The sequence below is a fragment of the Adelges cooleyi genome, unplaced genomic scaffold, assembly GCF_023614345.1.
Source record: "Adelges cooleyi isolate 19-005CV unplaced genomic scaffold, UGA_ACOO_1.1 ACOO_flye_CR_arks_rails_tigmint_CR_PRNA_376, whole genome shotgun sequence".
NCBI classification, from domain to species: domain Eukaryota; kingdom Metazoa; phylum Arthropoda; class Insecta; order Hemiptera; family Adelgidae; genus Adelges; species Adelges cooleyi.
In genome coordinates, this window is record NW_026096053.1 from 2,094,682 (window position 1) to 2,113,390 (window position 18,709).

Below are 18,709 nucleotides of genomic sequence, written 5' to 3' on the forward strand. Positions count from 1 at the left end.
TGTCTTTTGCACCAAATCCGTAACTTGGGATAAAATTTAGTATTTCGAAATTAAAACGTCGACAGTCAAACCATCAAGTATAAAGCAGCCGGAAAAATGATCAAGTGCGGTTTTAGGTGAAGCACCTGCTCTGTTTAAGCTGCAAAAGGTACAATCGCTTAATGAGAGATTTGGATGCTTGATAGGGCGAATAATGCGATTAGCTTGAAAGACCAAAGTTTAATCAATGCGATGGGAAACTGTGAATTTTTAGGACGTAATCGAGTGAAGGATTAATCTGGCAAGAAGAGATCAATAGGAATAATCAGAGAAATAATAGGAGTCACTTACTATGACGAAAGTTGCTGCTTTAGAAAACCTTTTTTTTTAGTTATTTTAATCAAAGACAATAACCTATAAGTTTACTACTAAACAGTTACCATCAAAATCAGGTTTTAGCTAAAAATGAGTAAAATTTAAATAAATAACTATTTACTTATAAGTTTAAATCATTTATGAAAATAAAATTAATTTTGATCAAAATTCAAATCATAAATACATTTTTATTTAAACAAATATTTAAACGACTAACAAAAAATATTCAGTACTTTAAAACTAAACTTACAAATAATTAATAAAATGTTAATAATTTTGATTTTGAAAAACAATTTAACCCTTACAATATCGATACATGGCAATATATACCAAACATTAATAAATGCTATACATATAACACTGAAAATCTTTGAAATAAAACTAAATTGAACAGAAAAGGTATTGAGCTACCGACCGGTAATAAAATATATTCGGTCGATAAATCCGTAACTTAAATAAAACAAAGGTTGGAATGACTTTTTGTGTACACGGTTATAAAAAATTAAGTATACTTTTTTAAAGCGTGCTTTTCATAAAAGTAAGATTACCTTTTACACACTTCCCTTATTCATTATAGTATCATAAATAACTGCTTAAACAACGACCATGATTATATGAGACCATAATAAACGGTTACATTTAGTTAATTACTTTTATTAAATTCCAGCAGAAAGTAGGACAAAAAAATCATGACTTATGATACTCTAAATCACGCCGGAAGATTAATATACAGTTAAACTTTATGATATCTTAATTATCCTTGACAAAAATACTTATTTACAAAAGTCTTCCAAAGTGTATTTGATGTAATACAAAATGTAGATGAAAGTAAGTAAGTTAACATTAATGTATGTTGACTTACGAATTTTGTACTCGTAAAGTATTTAAATACTCTTTGACGATGTGAAATACTTAAGTTTTCGCTTTACTGTATAGTATACAGCAATAAGTTTATAGGAAGCTAAATATTATGAGCAAAGTTTAAAGTGGGATGAAAAATAAAAAGATAGAGAGGGGAAGAGAAAGGAAACTTAAACAATTTTGGATGTTATTATGTGTTTGGTATTCGAATACCATTTTACATAAACAAAAATCGGTTATGTGCAAACTATTTTTAATAAAGAATTTGCATTAAATAAAACATTTAATTTGCAACGGCTATTGATAATATGTTAGCTTTATTGTACTAACTGCGCATTTCTAACGGAATACTACTACAAAAAAAACTCCCATTTAAGAAACAATGTTTGTATTTATATAACTCAAAATAATATTATGTTCTCCAAAACGATCAAATAATTATAAAATAAAAAGCCAGTGCAATGGGGTTTGGGATCATAGTAGGACAGAGGTGGTTAAAAGGCCTTCCATAATTATTTAACAAAGAAAGTGATAACTCACTTTCCAATAAACGCTGCGATGCGAATGTTATCCAAGCAATGAGAATAATTGTATTTTTAGTTTTAATGTGGATACAAATTAAGGTTGATCGCGCGACTATAATAATTTGTTTTCGTCGTTTCTCATACATCGTAAATATAACAACACAATGAAAATACTTTTCAGTTATTTATTGACAGTTGATTCACTCAACCTAAAAATTGTATAATGGTCAAAGTGTAGATTTCCTTTTTGTTGGGGGGACTTCCTTAATAAAAAAAAAGTTTGACTGTATATTTGTTAGTATATGTTATAATTTCATACTAGACCTACTTAATGTTTAATTTTCAGACTTTAATAAAACTGCATGAAAAAGTGAAATAAAGAAAAAGTTCCCCTCCCCTTCTAGGGGATAGGGTTTGTGACATTTTTTAGTTTATCAACGTTTTTCGATAGTCAGGAAGTATATTCCATACAAAGTTTCAACAAATTCCACTATTTTTATAATTTTAGTAATTTTTTGTTGAAAAATGTGTACCTACATTTATTTAGTATTTTTCTCGATTTTAAAGGGGAGGGGTAAACTTTTTAAATGTTTTCTCCAGTAAAGTACCGTTCTAATCTATAAAGTTACTACATGGAAAATTCGGTTCAGAGGTCTAGAAGATATCGTGGATCGATGTACGCATCGAAACTAAAATATATTTCTTGTTACTTTAAATCGGCTGTTATATTACAATAATTATATTTTATTATTGTTTTATTTTTAATACATTCAATAATTATATTAACATAGCTGTCGGTTTTATATTGATTTTTATATTTTTTGCTTCGTTTAGATTCCTTAGCACGATACGGTAAGTGGTCCAGATCAATCAGATATTGAAGAATAATTAGAAGAAATTCACCCTCAAACCCGAATACGTCTGTATAACAAATTGATATAACTTATAATGCTTTTGCGTTCGGAGCCGGCCAAACCATACGCATATTGTTATTAGTATTATAGTGATTAGCACAACTGATCTGAAGGTGGCCGTCGCCAAAAAATTGCATTTTATTTATTTGTATTTTTAACAGTAGTTACAGTTCTAAATACACAGTTACCACAATAGTCATATTGTGCGTGGACGGAAAAACGTCAGCAAAGTTCCGCCTTACACGAGATGATTTAGTACTACTCAAATTGACTAAAATTAGATTTTTCTCTTAAAGAAAAATAGAAATGCATTTAAACGTACAGTTGAATACTTAGTTTGTTTTCTTTTTCCAAAACGTACGCAATTAGCTACATATACAAATTGTCAAATTTAGGTAGAAAAAATATTATCATTACTTAAGACGACTACTTTTTTTTTATCTATTGAATAGCTCTCATTTAATGAGCATATTGGGGTAGTTTAACTAAATTTTATTAGATTTATGTAGGTAGTAGGTACTATTAAGATGACGTTATACCCCCTATTTATTAAGGAGTTAGGTATAGGCAATTTTTTGTAAAATCGTAATTTAAAGGCTAAACTGTAATGTTTAATTATTAGTTAAGTAATCTTGACTCTTTTTTGGTAGTTTATTTATTTTTCGAAATCTCACAGCATCATTGACAGCGATTTAAAAAAAAAATTCATCTAAACTGGCTCTTATCAACTAAATAACAATCGTAGACAATTTTTTTTTTTACATATTTAAAATAATCAGAACTTTATCTAGGTTCTCTCGTCGGCTTTTTTCGGTATTATTAACCCAACATTCACAATTTATATTTGAATTCTAACATTTTTTAAACTTTTTTAAGTGCTTTTATTTAAGGTAAAATTAATGTTTTCCCTAAAAACCGACGAGAGAACCTAGTTAAAGTTCTCCTCTTTTTAACGGTACCAACATTTTTATTCTATGACCAATTCGTTTTAACTTACACGCTTTACCATAAACCCATTTTTTACGATTATTTTTAAAGGGTATAACGTCCTATTAAAAACGTGAAAACTACTTATTGATCGGTAATCGGTTATGTAAAAAATTTGTTTACAAATTGTGAAACGCTACTATTAATGATCATCCTCACTAGTTTGAATTAGTGTTTAAATATGCTTTATATGAACGGTTAAGTTACGTTAGGTTAGGTAAAATCAAAACGTGTTAAACTACAGCACATAATTTTCAAGCTAAACAGGTGAATGACCATTATATTAATATTTAAAATTGGTTACTAGCCAATAAAACATTTAAACTTTTTTTCCTTAAAAATTGTCAGTTTTCAAATATATTCGAACATATTCAGATAAAATATAGTTAGTTATATTATTTTATTAGTACCCTAGTTTATGGTACTAGTAATGTATTTGGTTATGATATTTATTCTTTAAAGTGTCTGAAAGCATAAACAAAGTTTTTTTCTTTATACATTTAGGCTATTATTTTCTATTTCCATCGCAAAAATTTTAATCTAAACATAGTTTTGCTTCTATTTGATATTTATAATTCGTTGCTCACATCATTAATCACTTTTGGGGGGCGCCACTCAAACTCGATGTATCAAAGTAATTATATAAAAATATGGTCATTCATTTATAAATATGATAAATTATACGATACGAATATTAATGGACATCAAAATTATTTTTAATTTTACATTTTTTTTTTATGTATACTTACATTTATACCAAAAATAGCTCTCTCACTTATTACGAGGTATTTGTTCAGACATTTTTTTATTTAAAAGACATTTCACAGAAAAATCAAGACCGTTGTTTATTGCAATTTTTCGAATAGTGTTATTCTGAAATTATTTAAAACCCTAAAACAAATAAAAAATTGTAGTACAGTAAATAAAAAAACATAAAGAAACTTTTGAACAAAGAAATTTGAAAACAACACTGTTTACTAATCGAGCTGGATTTTTCGCTCAAGTATAAAGTTTTTAAAATTTTACCGAAGTATTTAGTTAATTAAATTACCTAAGGTATCTCTTCGCTTTTATGGCTCAAACACATTGCCAAAATTGCTATAATTTCCCGACAGCTTAAAATGTATGGCTGTAAAGTGTTTCTGACTAACTTTTTTTTCACGCTGCTGGCCTGTCGTCTGTCTTTTTGGCTTCATTGATGATTATAATATTGTGCAATTTTTTAGGGTGTTATTTTTGTTTGTTTTATAAATAACTCATGTTTAAATTATATATTATATATAACGTAGTTTTGGTTTATTCTTTGTAATATAATACGCTATCAAAAGGCTGATGTGGAAGATGATAAGGAAAATATTTGATTACTTTCAGTGGCTGTTATAGTTACTGTTATAAAAATTAAGGTGAAGCCTTCAACATAAGATACTATTTGCCTTCTTATTTCATGAACCATGAAAGACTATAATGTTTTCTTTCATCGGCTGATTTCCCTGTATTCTCCTTTTCTTAATTTTACGAAGTGGTTTGTCTCATGTGGATTTTTCTCAAAAAATGCCATAACAAAAACCTAGTATTTTCAATTAATAAAAAATAACAACTCCACGCTCGTTTGATGTTGACGTCATTATAATAATATTATAATGTTTTTGATATTATTCTTGGTTAGGCACAGTCTGAGGATACGCGTAGCAATATTGCATACACACAACGCCGCGAACGACAACAAACCAAAATAAAATGATACATTATTGTTGTTACAAGAGCGGCTTTTGGTGGAATTAAATTATGATCTGAAAGCCTAAAATAATGTTATTATATTATGCTGAACAATTTGCGCGGCCGTCTATTTGCGTGCTAACTATACGGTTTGTATATCCTTCACAAGGAAACGGCAATCGGTATTTTTAATAGGTTTTGGCGCTGGCTACTTGTTCGAGTGTGGGTGGCTTAACAACAGTATAGCAACAGCTGGGTTGCTCTATCTTTCTCTCTCTGAGATTTTGGCACGCACGCCATTGACCTTGCCCGAGTCGTTTTTAAGCTTATCAGTTATCACAGGAAACGCAATACTATTTACAATGTCGCCGAATTAATATAAATGTATGTATGTATATTATTTTTTATTAGTGCGAACAAAAATGTATAAGATACGTTTATTTATGAAAGGTGCTAAGTACAAAAAAAGTAAACATTAGGAAAGTAGTTTAACCAATAAAATACATACTTAAAACTATACAATATACTTTTTACATTATAAATATATATGTAAACCATAATATCAATTTCTCAGACATATGACTTCAAATTAATTTCAAAAAATAAATTGAGAAAAAACTGATTATGGTGTTACCGACTTTTGAAGTTAAATATAACAACAATAATTTGGAAAAATAAACATTATTATATGAGCGACAGGCATGTTATTTTCAATAGTTATAATTTTATAATTATAACTATATTCATTCTTCTTAAATTCCGCAGAAATTTATATTGTCAATAAGAACTTAACAAAAATGTGTTTAATTGTATTACATAAACGTCTTGTTTTATGATTAAAAATCTTAGATTAAAATTAAATATTGTTCATTGTTTTTGTAAATTTGATTGAGTTTTATATATTTTATCCTATTTTTTAAACCAAGTTATTATAAAATAATAGGATTTGGTGGTTGTATATTTGTATAGTTTGTGTCTTATATACATATCGAAAGTTTTGAACTCATTTTTACGGAAAGAACTTTTTACCTTTTGAAAAACTTATACCGAATTAACTTCAAAGTTTAAAAGAGACAAACTTTGACATATATTTCTCACCGTGTACACAAATGACAACAGCTAGGTTTATTAAGTATAATTCGTAAATAAACTTGATATTTCTTTTAGAAGTTTTCAACATAACATTGTTACAATATTTTTTTTTAGATAACACTTTAACTATCCACTAAACCTTATAAACAAAAAAAAATATCGACGCCAGTAAAAAATATATTTATTTTCAAATTTTCATTAAAAAATATTGTCACCTCTTCTGTAAATACAATTATTATTACTTATAATTTCAATGAAATAAATTAAATCTCTATAATTACAAATAGGTTTTTATTATTTATTTTCTTCCGGGATCTAGTAAATAAACAATGTTAATTTGTTTTTTAAAACTTTTATATTATACTATTAAAAAAAATACCCAACCAACAGCTATGAGTGATTTATAGCTTTATAAAACTATAACTAATAAATATTTTTTTAAACTGTTTATGCCTAAGAATATTTCAAAAACATTTATACGATATTTTTTTAATTTATACTTTGCTGTCTAGGATTTAAAAGCCAGTTATTATTTATGGTATTTATTTCCGGTATTACTTTTTGATTTTGAGTTTTACGATTCGACTTGGGTTAATTTAGGTTTAAATCCGAGCCTAAAAACATTACTAATGCATTTTCGACTATGAAATACTCTTTTAAAAATAATAAACGATTATTAGCATGGAGTTATTCATTTTTTTTTTAATTAGGTTATAGAAATATAGTAAAAATCGACGAACGTAAGTTTAACCACTTAAATATGTGACTTTACCACATTTTTTTCATCTAAAAATATATTTACGGAGAAAAAAAATCGTTTGGGATCATAATTATTGCTAATTGCCCAAACGGGGAATTAAATTCTCAAAACATAATTTTAACGGAATTAAAGGGCTTTAAGACCCATGTAAGGACCACTCAAATATAATTTATTAGATTTCGATGTAACGTGATTTACACAAGTACATAAGTCCATTAACTTTGCAATGGAAGCTCATGAATTTTTGTGAGCTTCGACGGCTAATTGATTCGAACAGCGAGACGTCAAAACAATTTATAAAGGGCTGTATACAATATTATGAGATATGATGATTACACAGTGCAGTGGCAGCTAATATAAGCGCAACGCCGGATGATATATTGGATCGAGGGTATCGCATAATATAATCTTTACTTATCGTTTACAACATTACCGTGGTTATATGTATACTCGGGTAACGTTAAAATATACTCAAAGGTATGTAGTATACTGTATAGCCTGTAGGTAACTGTTACTATTAATAATACTGAGAAGCACTGAGCACAACCCCCGTCGCGGTTACGATTATAAGGAATATTACATTAACCTACTTCTTTCCAGTCGTACTCCAACGAGATTTGTCCAGGTGGGAATTTTTATGAACTCACTTTCCTTTAAGATTATCATCCCGTTCCCGTCGTGTTTTCTTTAAACACGCGCTTCCTTATCTTTAAAAAATAAACACATTATATTCATCTGCCACTATGGTTCGTAAAATATGAAATATTTTGTCATAAATGTGGGAAAATCCGAACAAAGTATGTTTTAAATATTTCAAAGGGGTTTATTTAATTATAATAAACGTCAAAATCCTAACGCGTTTCATACATACGGTAACAAAATCAAATGTATCAACACAAATTGTCAATAAAGCAATAAGGAAAATAATTCAGTCTAGCTCTACTATCTTAGCTCTATAGCAGTGTCAAAAAAAGCTTTACGTTTCTCATTTTTAAAATTTTTTTTATCGTTTCGATCAATGCGAGTGGGGTCACCGCTTTCTCTTTACATACTCCTCAAATAGTCACTCCACAAATCCATCTCGACATTAATTTTCAAGAAATTTATGTTTATCTTTCCTTTGCCTTATGCAATGTCCAAGTAGACCTACTTATATTCTTAAACGATAACTCTCAAATGTCTCTTGCTAATTGACTAAGCTAATGTTAATTTCTGACATTTAGTAGGATTTGAAATCTGGTACCTAGTTTATTAGGAACTTTTCTCGGTTTTCGATAGGAAGTGTTTTTTTAAAATGTAGAATTTTTTAATAGTTTATACTTTATTCTGCAAAAGGGTATTAAAAAACAATTTATCATTCATGTAAAAATAGAAAAATCAGCCATTTTTCAGCCGAGTCTGCAACCACGATAGATCATTTTTATGTCTCTTTGAAGTACCGAATAAATTTAGATTAGTTGTGGAATTATAATTTAAAAAAAAAAAAAATTACATGGAGCTTCCAGTTACAGCATAAGGCCAAGGAGATTAAAAAGTTATGTACAATCAAGTTTCTGGCTAAAATTGTAGTGTTTATTATCTGGCCAAAAGTAACTTAACATAGAGAATTAAACTATTTTGAATTTATTATTTAGTTCTATTTTGAACGTTGAGCGTACAACATATCTTATCTTATCTCATATCAGATAAACGCGTAAATCTTTTTTGGTAACACTTTTTTTCGGGTATGTACCGGTTAATTCTCACCCCTATTTCCTACCCCTAGCTCCCACCCCTATCACTCACCCCCTATCTTCCACCCCTATCTCCTACCCCCAACCCCATCTCCGTGTGGTAACGCTTTTTTCGTTACGCTTTTTTGGTAACGCTTTTTCGGTTATGTGCCAGAGCTAAGACATGAAAATGTCAAAAATCGCGTTCTTTACTTTAAAACCCATTCAGCTTTAAGTTGAAACCAAGTACTCTTGTCATGAACGAGTATATCGAATAATACACACTATAATTATTCTTGTATCATGCAAACAATTTTATATAGTTCATTATGTATTCGATGAAAATCGCTATAATGAAAATCCACCTATCAAAATTGAGCTTCAATTTTATTTTCAACAAGATAACATTTAGGCGGACTGCATTTTTTCCAGCGGTCGGTAAATGTACTTTATTCTTACTGATTTAAGCTATATAATTTCCAATAAAGGTCTGAAATGTAATCTTGTTAGGCGGAGTCCAGAATAACTATGATTTATTTTCGAATCCTGTAAATGAGATTGTAAATGAAACTTTTTGATTGTTTCCGTGCACTCTAGAAGTCTTTATATATATATATATATATGTATAAACGGCAACTCCTTAAACTACTTATATTTGTGATGACATAAGAGTTTCGCACTAACAAGTTTCAACAGCAAGGAGACTTGACGCTCCAAGCGATCCTCTTAGGTCGGCAACATTTATTTAAACTCTATAATATAAAGGTCGCTGCGGTAGCCTTGGTTCCGGCTAATGCAATTTATGCTTACAGAACTCGTCTTTATCATCATCGCCATCATCAACCTTTTACACGTCACCAACTATATAGTTTTTCTTTTTACTCTTCGCGGATAAATTACTTTTGCGAGGACATAGTATATTATTTTGAGACATCAAAGGCAACGCAAAAAAACCTTTGCTCTATTTTTAGCTGAATTTCAAATGCAGCATTGTGTCCAATCTACCTTTCTTGTATATTTTGTATCGAGGGTCCCTTAATCCGACAGGCCTCGCTCGATGACTAACATAAAAAAAGTACTACATTTTTTGAATAACATGCGATTGTAATTGAATTATGCCAGGCCAATAAATTGTTCCTGGTAAAATAGTCTTAGGAGATCTTTATATATGTATATATAAAAAGAATATAAATTTATCGATAAAACTGATAAAACGGCGCTACACATTTCAGAAGGGACACTGGTTAAAATGTAGAAACAACTATTAAATTGGAAAGTAGGGAATTAAAGAAAGATACGTGTCGTACACTTTGAAAAAGATTTCCAGCCTAGAACACACATAATTTTTACAATCGGTTTTGTTGCATTTTAGTAAGAAAGTTATTGTAAAAAAAAACAGAAATCTCTACGTTGGGTCTGCGCCTAGGATAAGTGATCACAGATGTACGAAATGGATTAAAATGCGGATTTTCTAAAAAAAAAAAAAAACATATTTTTTTATTGTATCCATTTACGGTTTTACATCCATCGAAAGACTGGTCGTTTTTAAATAAAATGTCATACGGTGTATAAACAACCGTAGTTTTTCCCATCATGAAACACGGTTTAAATCGGATAGTGAACATGTGCAATGCATGTTTATATTATATTGTTGTACCGGTACATATATTGTGTTTTTTATACTCAAACCAAAAATAAGATCCTATACAAGTGCTTATGTCTGTCTCTCTCGTATAAGGGAGAAAATCCGGAAGTATTATAGCACAAGACGAGAAACGGTCGAGAGGGGGCATCCATACTTGGGACAAAAAATAGAGGATTACACCCGTTAAACGCGTCGAACGAATATTTACTTTTTTACTCTTTATTTATTTTTATTACGTTCATTCCGACCGTATTCGAGTAGAATGTGTTTCGGAGACCAATCAAAGAATTTCACAGAAAGAAAAAAATACATCAATAACGACTCGAGTTATCCATGCATGTTATTTTGTCAACAGAATCGAACTAACGCCCCACTGTTGGAATCGTACTCGGAAAACACAGTACACCGACTAAGTTTGCGATTGGAATCGGGAAAACATACAAAATAAAAAATAAATCGTTTTTGCAAACAAGAGTAAGAACTGGATAAAAACATCGTTCCATAGCCGTCTCGGTAAACAGAGGTAAAATGCAATTGAATATTGTTTGTAAAAGTTTTATTTACATATTGTTATAATATACAAAGATGTATGATTTTGCGCAATAATACAATAAGATAGTCCGGATCAAGAGGATTAGCGTACAAAAGCTCTACAAATTTGGTTCCCCCTAATTTGAATAAAAAAATCTATGAAATTGTCTAAAGGGTTCTTCAAAATACGTAAAACCAAAAGATGTGTAAGGCGTCAAAGACAATAGAAAAAAAAATCGCTTAAGGTATAAACGGCCGAATCCGCGAATATTATCCTATCATTTAAGATATGGGGTATTCCGAGTCAAACGCGGTTATCGGCCCGACCTCAAAATTGTTTGAAATTTTTTTTATAAACTTCTCTTGGTCTTATATAAGACCTTAATTGTTTAACATTTTTATCATTCATATTTACCCATAAAATAGAGGTTTTTTTTAATTAACATTTTTTTTTTCAGATTCTGAAGTTTTTATCATAAAATCAGAGACTCAAATCAAATATTTTTGTCTAATAACAGGAATGTGCCGAGATTTATTGCCATTTTATTTTGTAGTAATACATTTTTAATTTTATTCGTAAGACACATTTTTCACTTTTTATTCTTGAAATATGCAAAAAATCTAATTTTACCAAGACATGTGTTGTTTATAATTTTATTTTTTAACAAAAAAACTGGAATTTTTCATTACCACAAAAAAAATAGAAATAAATCTCGGCCCATTCCCGTTATTAGCCAAAAATATTTGATTTGAGTCTCTGATGATAAAAATTTAAGAATTTTAAAAACTGGCCGAAATCTAATTTTTGCCAAAAGTATCTTAAAAAACCTAAATTTTAGGGGTAAATATGAGCGATAAAAATGTCGTTAAACGTTGTAAAAAAAAAACATACTTTTACTGCAACGTTTAAAATTATTATTTTGAACAGCATTTACATTGATGTGTTTTTTTCTGAAAATTGTATTTAAGTGTAAAAGTGAACACATTATTTATCCAATAAAATATTGTAGTGTTTCCAAAAATTTGACATTACTTTTCAAATGAGTTCTTGTATTTTATTCAAATTTAAATATATTTTGAAAATGAAAATTTTACCATTTATGATAATTTATTGATAACAAATATTGTTGTTACGAATTATTTTAAACATCGTTCGCATTGTTTACTCGTTTTACTTTTACCCAACCGAGCACTCGATGAATAAAATATTATTTTTACTGAACTGTGCAGTACGGCACATCGGTACAATCGATTGGTTAATTGAATTACTTTTAGACATTTTGATTAATTAATTTCCAATTTTTATTGTCGTGTGACGAAACCACTTGCCTAAAGTACTAAAACATTAATTAGGAAAAGTTTCAAAGTTAATCAGTACAACATTTTGTATTTATTGTACACGGGCTATTCAACTGATAGTTTACATTGGCGTGTCAAAAGTAATATTTTTGTTTTCAACATGATATTTTCACGTTAATGACTAAATAATATGTTTATTGAATTATTAACAAATGAGTTAGTTAGGAAAAAATTAGACACTATTGGCTATGGGTAAAAAGATTTGGATGAGAACTTCAACGGTTAAAAATCGATTCAATACTTTATCGATTCTAAGTATAAGTATTATAAGTATAGTATTACTATATCAAAAGATATTGACAACGCAGAACTGATTGATAAATTTGCTGAAAGAAACAGATAAATTATATTATATTAATATTTTATTTATTGTACAGCAAATATAAACTGTTTAGTAGGAAATATTTTATGTGACAGTGGTACTTTTGAGTTTTTGACTAGTTCATTTAGTTTTGATTAATATACTTTAATGTTAGTATGTACAAGCCTTGTTTGGGGTAGAAAATAATGGTATGATACCTACTAATAGTCTTATGGAATTAACGACGTCATTTCAACTATTTTTAATTAAAATGCATAATTTATATAACCGACAAGTCTAATTTTAATTACAAATCCGGTTGTTTCTCGTTATTATTATAATTCTGAAAAAAATCTATTTTCGAATTTCAACAGCATTAGATGAGTAATCATACCCATAATATTTTATAAAATATTTTATTTAGGTATACTCTTGATCGAATACTTGCGTCATAGTTTCTTTGTGTTTTAATGTTGTGCTATAAAGTGTCAGTGCATGAGTCCAAAAAAAACAATTATTCGACAAATTCGTACAACATAACAGTCTAAACTTGGTAAAGCCGAGGTAAATATACCGATAAAAAAATATTTTCAAGAATGTATGTGTTTATAACCATAAATAATTTTACTGACACTTACAATAATATTAAATGTACAAAAGTTCAATGATACCAATATTATTACTAGTATTTAACATAACAATCGTACAACCTTCAAAGCGCTCGAGAAAACAGTATTAATATTTATTTAAGAATAAATCAACATACTTTGTATAAAAATAAAACAATATATTAACGGAGTTCATTTAAATCATATTTATCATGTATTTACGAATAAATCAACTTGAATACTTTATTGGTATGCTGTAATTTGTAATTACGTTATTATTTGAATGAAAGCTTTTTCATAATAAAAAATTATCTCGCCGACAGTCATATCCGCTGTGCTAATAATATGATTATTCGTTTCAGTTTTATTTTTCATTTTTATTAAAAACAACTATGATTTTACCTCTTGTCATTTTTATACTTGTAATAATTTTTGCAAAGTTCAAATGTAATAAATATTAAAAATAATTTCACCGGAAGCCAAACAAATACTCCTTTTATGTTTCGAGATGGCCTATTAAAACGTTAATATATTTCACAATACAACAAAAAACTGAAATAAAACTTGAATTATGTCGCGATAACTACAAACGATTTCTTGGTATTATTTTACGGCACTCCCGTATGGGCCTCGCAGTGTAATAGCGATTCAGCGTCAATAAAATTAGAATCTAGAAAAAAAAGTTCCCAGTAAAAAATATACTTTTACTTTTTTTTTGTATAAGTAATGTGTGTTTTATTATCACAACGGTTTGCCATAATAATAAAAAGTCATATACATAATATAATGTATAATATTACTTCGTGATTTTTTTTTTATCGAAGAACTGGTATCAGCATCGATTATTTACAACCTTAACGGTTTTTGAGAACTTATAAATTTGGTACATAAAAAACTGTTGTCTATTCAACGTTTAAGTCAGAATGAGCAGATTTCTAGGCAGGCAGTGCTGACCAAAAACTTAAGAGAATCTGCATCTTAGGGTTGCATAGCTAAAGTTTGCTATGCACGACAAAATCTTACTTCTATTTGTGTTGACCTATTGACGGAGCTTTAACAAACCTACTTACTGTGATGAACAATGGTGGTTGGTAAACCGAGAATTTTCTGGGAAGAAATGTGGTAGCTTATCATGCATTCATCGTTACCTGCTAATCCTTTGAGATCAACGGATCAGCTTTATTTTACTTTTTGATCTTGCCTATTTTCTACATAATGTTAATCAATAATTTTCTTTAATAGTTTTTTGAAGTCTGTAGGTACTGGGTAGACTTATAGTCTATTTTCTTCTTATTCCGCTGACGTTCTGTGATTTTAAGTGTCGGGCGTGGGTTTTTCACGGCACTCTAAGGAACACTGGATTAACTGAATACATTTGCTTATTTTACTTTTACAGCAGTGGGGCCTAATGGAGTGATATCCGGAGACAAGAAAATTCAAAAAGAATGTTTCGTCAAACACTGCGACCAACGGCGGAAATATCCCGTGCTATACAAACTCGAGTTTCAGGTAAATTTACATACTATTATCATAGAAAAATATTTAAGTCCGTAGCTTACATAGCCTATATGTATAATTTCTTAGTATAGGTCGGTTGTAACATTGTGTGTTACCTCAAAAGTAATTTATAACGTAGAATTTGAATCGGAATAGATTATCATTTTATGACTATCCAAACTCGATTATGGTGTTCAAAAAAACCCAAAATTATTTAAAATTACTATCAAATATTATAAATTATGTCAAAAATAAATAAAATATATTGTTTTAACATTTAAGTAAATATGGTTTACATAATGGTTTTAACAACATTCTTTGAAACGTTTTATAATTATTAAAAATAGCGACCGATAAAATGTACATTAAAACATGTTTTAAATTGTTTAAACGGTTTTACTAAACTAATATTAATGAGCCTTTCTAATTAGGTAAGTCTAAAATTGTTGTATACTCAATTTTTAAAATTATCTGATGAGAACGGCCATAAGCTGTATATACTATATATATATATATGACTTTTTTTTATTGTATTAAAAAAATATAACTTTTTCTCATCTTATACAATATTGATACTTCCTTAAGTCTATCGCGTTGGTTAGGTTTACATATTTTGCTTTGGATGAATAATGTTTATTTTTCTTTAATTTATACAATTCACACAGCACTGCAGTGTGAAGCATTTAATATCGCATACAAACGCATTTTGTTTTTGCTTAACATGAACAATACTTTTTAATTTAAACTCATCAAACTGACACGCGTTGTAGTCCGAATTATTTCTACTTGCTCGAGCATACAATATATGTATTATTCACAAGTAAATTAATTAAGGTACAATGCGCCGTCACAATATTAATTGTGCAAGATGAAAAGTAATGGTTCCTACTGTCCACTGCACAACTCCTATGTCGAATACGTATGACCTGTACAGTGTACACTTGTTAGAGTAATGAGAACAGCACAAATCATTCCGTAATCCGTTTAAATATAAATTTGTCTGAAAAATGGACGTGTCAACGTTATTCAATGGACTTGTCACAAACACGTTTGTGTATTCATTTTACCTAAGAGGTGATTTTGTAGTGTAATGCGACGCGACACAACAGTAAACACAATCTCAAAAAATGTAAATCATATGATATTATATTAGCTCCGATGCGTGGAGCTGAAAAGTATTAATTTGACAATGATGTGTTTATGTTACATTTTTTACTAGTCTATTGATCAGAATTTGTAATCCAAAGCTATTTAGAAGGCCAAAAATTGAATAAGTTCATCCCTTCTCCTTAATTTCTTATTGTCTAAATTAGTAATCTAAAAGAGATCATAATATTTCAACATGAACGCATTAAATATATTAATATACCATTCCTAATAGGAGTCATTTTTTAGCATTCGTCCATTTAATTTAATTGTTTTATTCCAAATTTATAAAATAATTGCGCACATTTAATCTCCAGATTATATTCACTCTATGTATATACCGAAATAATAAACTCATTTTTTTTTAACAACAAAGTACTTTGTTTTTATAACTGCGCTTTTGCAACAAATGAATTACAAAAGTTTTGTGAAATATTATGGCTACCCTTTTTTTTTGTTGTCAAGAAAAATCATTAATGACTTATAACTACTAAAACATCTGCTTTCACATAATTTACCAAAGTGCATTATTAAAATGATACTTTTTTTTTACGATAACCGTACATTTTATTTTAAATAATTTGTTCCATCTAATGGTCGTTTAAAGTATGTACATTTAACCTCATTCTAATTAAACATAAAAAATATATATATTTCTTAATAGACTTGGAAGAAAAATTATATTAATTATGCTGTTTATTCGAGTAAAACGGCCATTTCTATCTTATTTTTATTTAATAAGATGGTTTAGCGTAAATGTTGACCTTTTTTAAAAATCTTATATCACTACCTCACGCGCTGTGTTATATTATAGTTACTATAATATTCTTATAATATTCTATTCGTTAATGTGTTACATACTATAATATAGTACAAGTATGTAACACATTAACGAATAGAACTCCTTTAAAACAACAATATCTCTTAGATGGATACAATATCTCATTACAAAGGAAATATCAATTATTTGTAAAAGTAGTTTTAAAAGGCTCTATTGTAGCTTACAACTGATAATTGGAACAGTTTATACGTCTTGTCTTCCTCGCTGAGACTGTAAATACTCCATTAAAACAACTTTAGTAGTATTCTGAACATTTGTTGGTTTGCGTTACACAACCTCAATACCACTTATGACCTAAACTCTGTCTAATATCCGCACTGGCAATACAATATTGTCTGCGATGAAGTACAATGCAATTTGTTTAAAGATGTTGATTCAAGTTGTTACTATTTGAAATAAATGAAATCGTGGTACACTCTGTTATAGCAGAGAGCTGTAAATCAAGTGTATAATTTCAACTGCAAATTGTACTTTTAGTATTAGGGTAGATACGGTTGTGGGTGTCTATTCTAATAAGTCGTTGTTAGCAATCAACCGTATAGTGAAAATATTTTCCAAATATCGATTGGTTTATTTTAGGTGTTATCAGGTTATTAGTTTCCCAACACTGAAACATGAGTATAATATAAAGATTTGCTGGCCTTTTCACCGGGAAATACGTTTAAACTTTCTTAGACTATCGTCATCGAGCATCTTAACACTGCATTGTAGCGACGCACTAAAAATAAATTGCCCATTAAGTCTCATATGAATAGAAATACCTGTTGTCACGTGGTGAGAGCTCAATAATTTCCAGTAATACGACAACAGAGACAGTTTTTATAACCCATTTATACAAAAGAAACGCCTAATAAAAAATAAGATTATTGTCTAAGACAGAGTCGGCCTGGCTAATGGTACAGACGTGCGTTGGCCCTGAACGTGTGGTCTCCTTTTTATATTGTTCAACTTTTCTTTCTACGGGTGGTCATAAATAGTCAAGTCCAATTTTTTAAAAATGGATTCAGATAAAAAAGAAATGCGCCAAGTCTAAACTCGTTGAAAACACTGTTTTGATGAAATCTGGTAAACTGGCTATGACCGCCCTACTAAGGTTTTCGACATGATCTTATTAATTTTTATCATATTATAACCAAAGAACGGAATTATTTCAAATGCACACTATCTCTTGTAGTTAAAATGACGTATTTAATTATAAATATATGTTTTCAAAGAAACAATATAACTTATAATTTATGTCTTTTTAGCTAAATTGCATAGTAAAGCCTTTATGAACCAGACCGACGTAGATTGTCTTAAATCGGCGTCACCGACATAATTACAACTCACAACGCTTTAGTGTCGTCTTAAACTGATTATGGTATATTATATTGGTAAATGGATTATATTTCCTTTACTTAAAATATTAAAATGGCGACTGAAAAGAATAATTGTTATCTCATAATACAAAAATATTCTACGAAAAATAACGACTGGTCGATCACCCATTTTGTATAATTATTTCTCAAGTCGAGAACTTTTTTATGTTTATACCATAAAGTAGAGGTGGAATATTATATTAATTTTATCTACGTGCACTACTTACCCGCACTACACCTCATACTCTTAATTTAGAACGCTTGAGAAACTTGAGAAATAATTATTTTGTGTATTTTATGTAACGCTGAATATGTTCATAATGATTTCAGAGAAAGAAGACACAAAATTGAAAGTTATAATCAATAAATGATTACAGTTTATTTCAAATATAATATAATATAGAATAATATAGAGGCATGTTATGTTAACGCGAACAAGTCATAAAAATTTAATGTTACAGTGATTTTTTCAACGAAATAACTATGTAAGAAAAAAGTTTCTA

The 18,709-nt window shown here is 29.0% G+C and overlaps 1 protein-coding gene across 4 annotated transcripts in view; it reads left to right on the top strand.

Annotated features, from left to right (window-relative positions):
• Positions 1 to 18,709, top strand: part of LOC126840930 (receptor-type tyrosine-protein phosphatase kappa) — a 79,855-nt gene that overhangs the window by 14,503 nt on the left and 46,643 nt on the right. The window contains exons 2-3 of one of the 4 annotated variants that reach the window (XM_050576954.1): positions 2,574 to 2,591; positions 14,761 to 14,873. In XM_050576954.1, coding sequence (XP_050432911.1) covers positions 2,574 to 2,591; positions 14,761 to 14,873 — 131 coding nt within the window. The remainder of the gene's footprint in view (positions 1 to 2,573; positions 2,592 to 14,760; positions 14,874 to 18,709) is intronic. The other 3 variants (XM_050576955.1, XM_050576956.1, XM_050576957.1) reach the window with 3 other exon arrangements.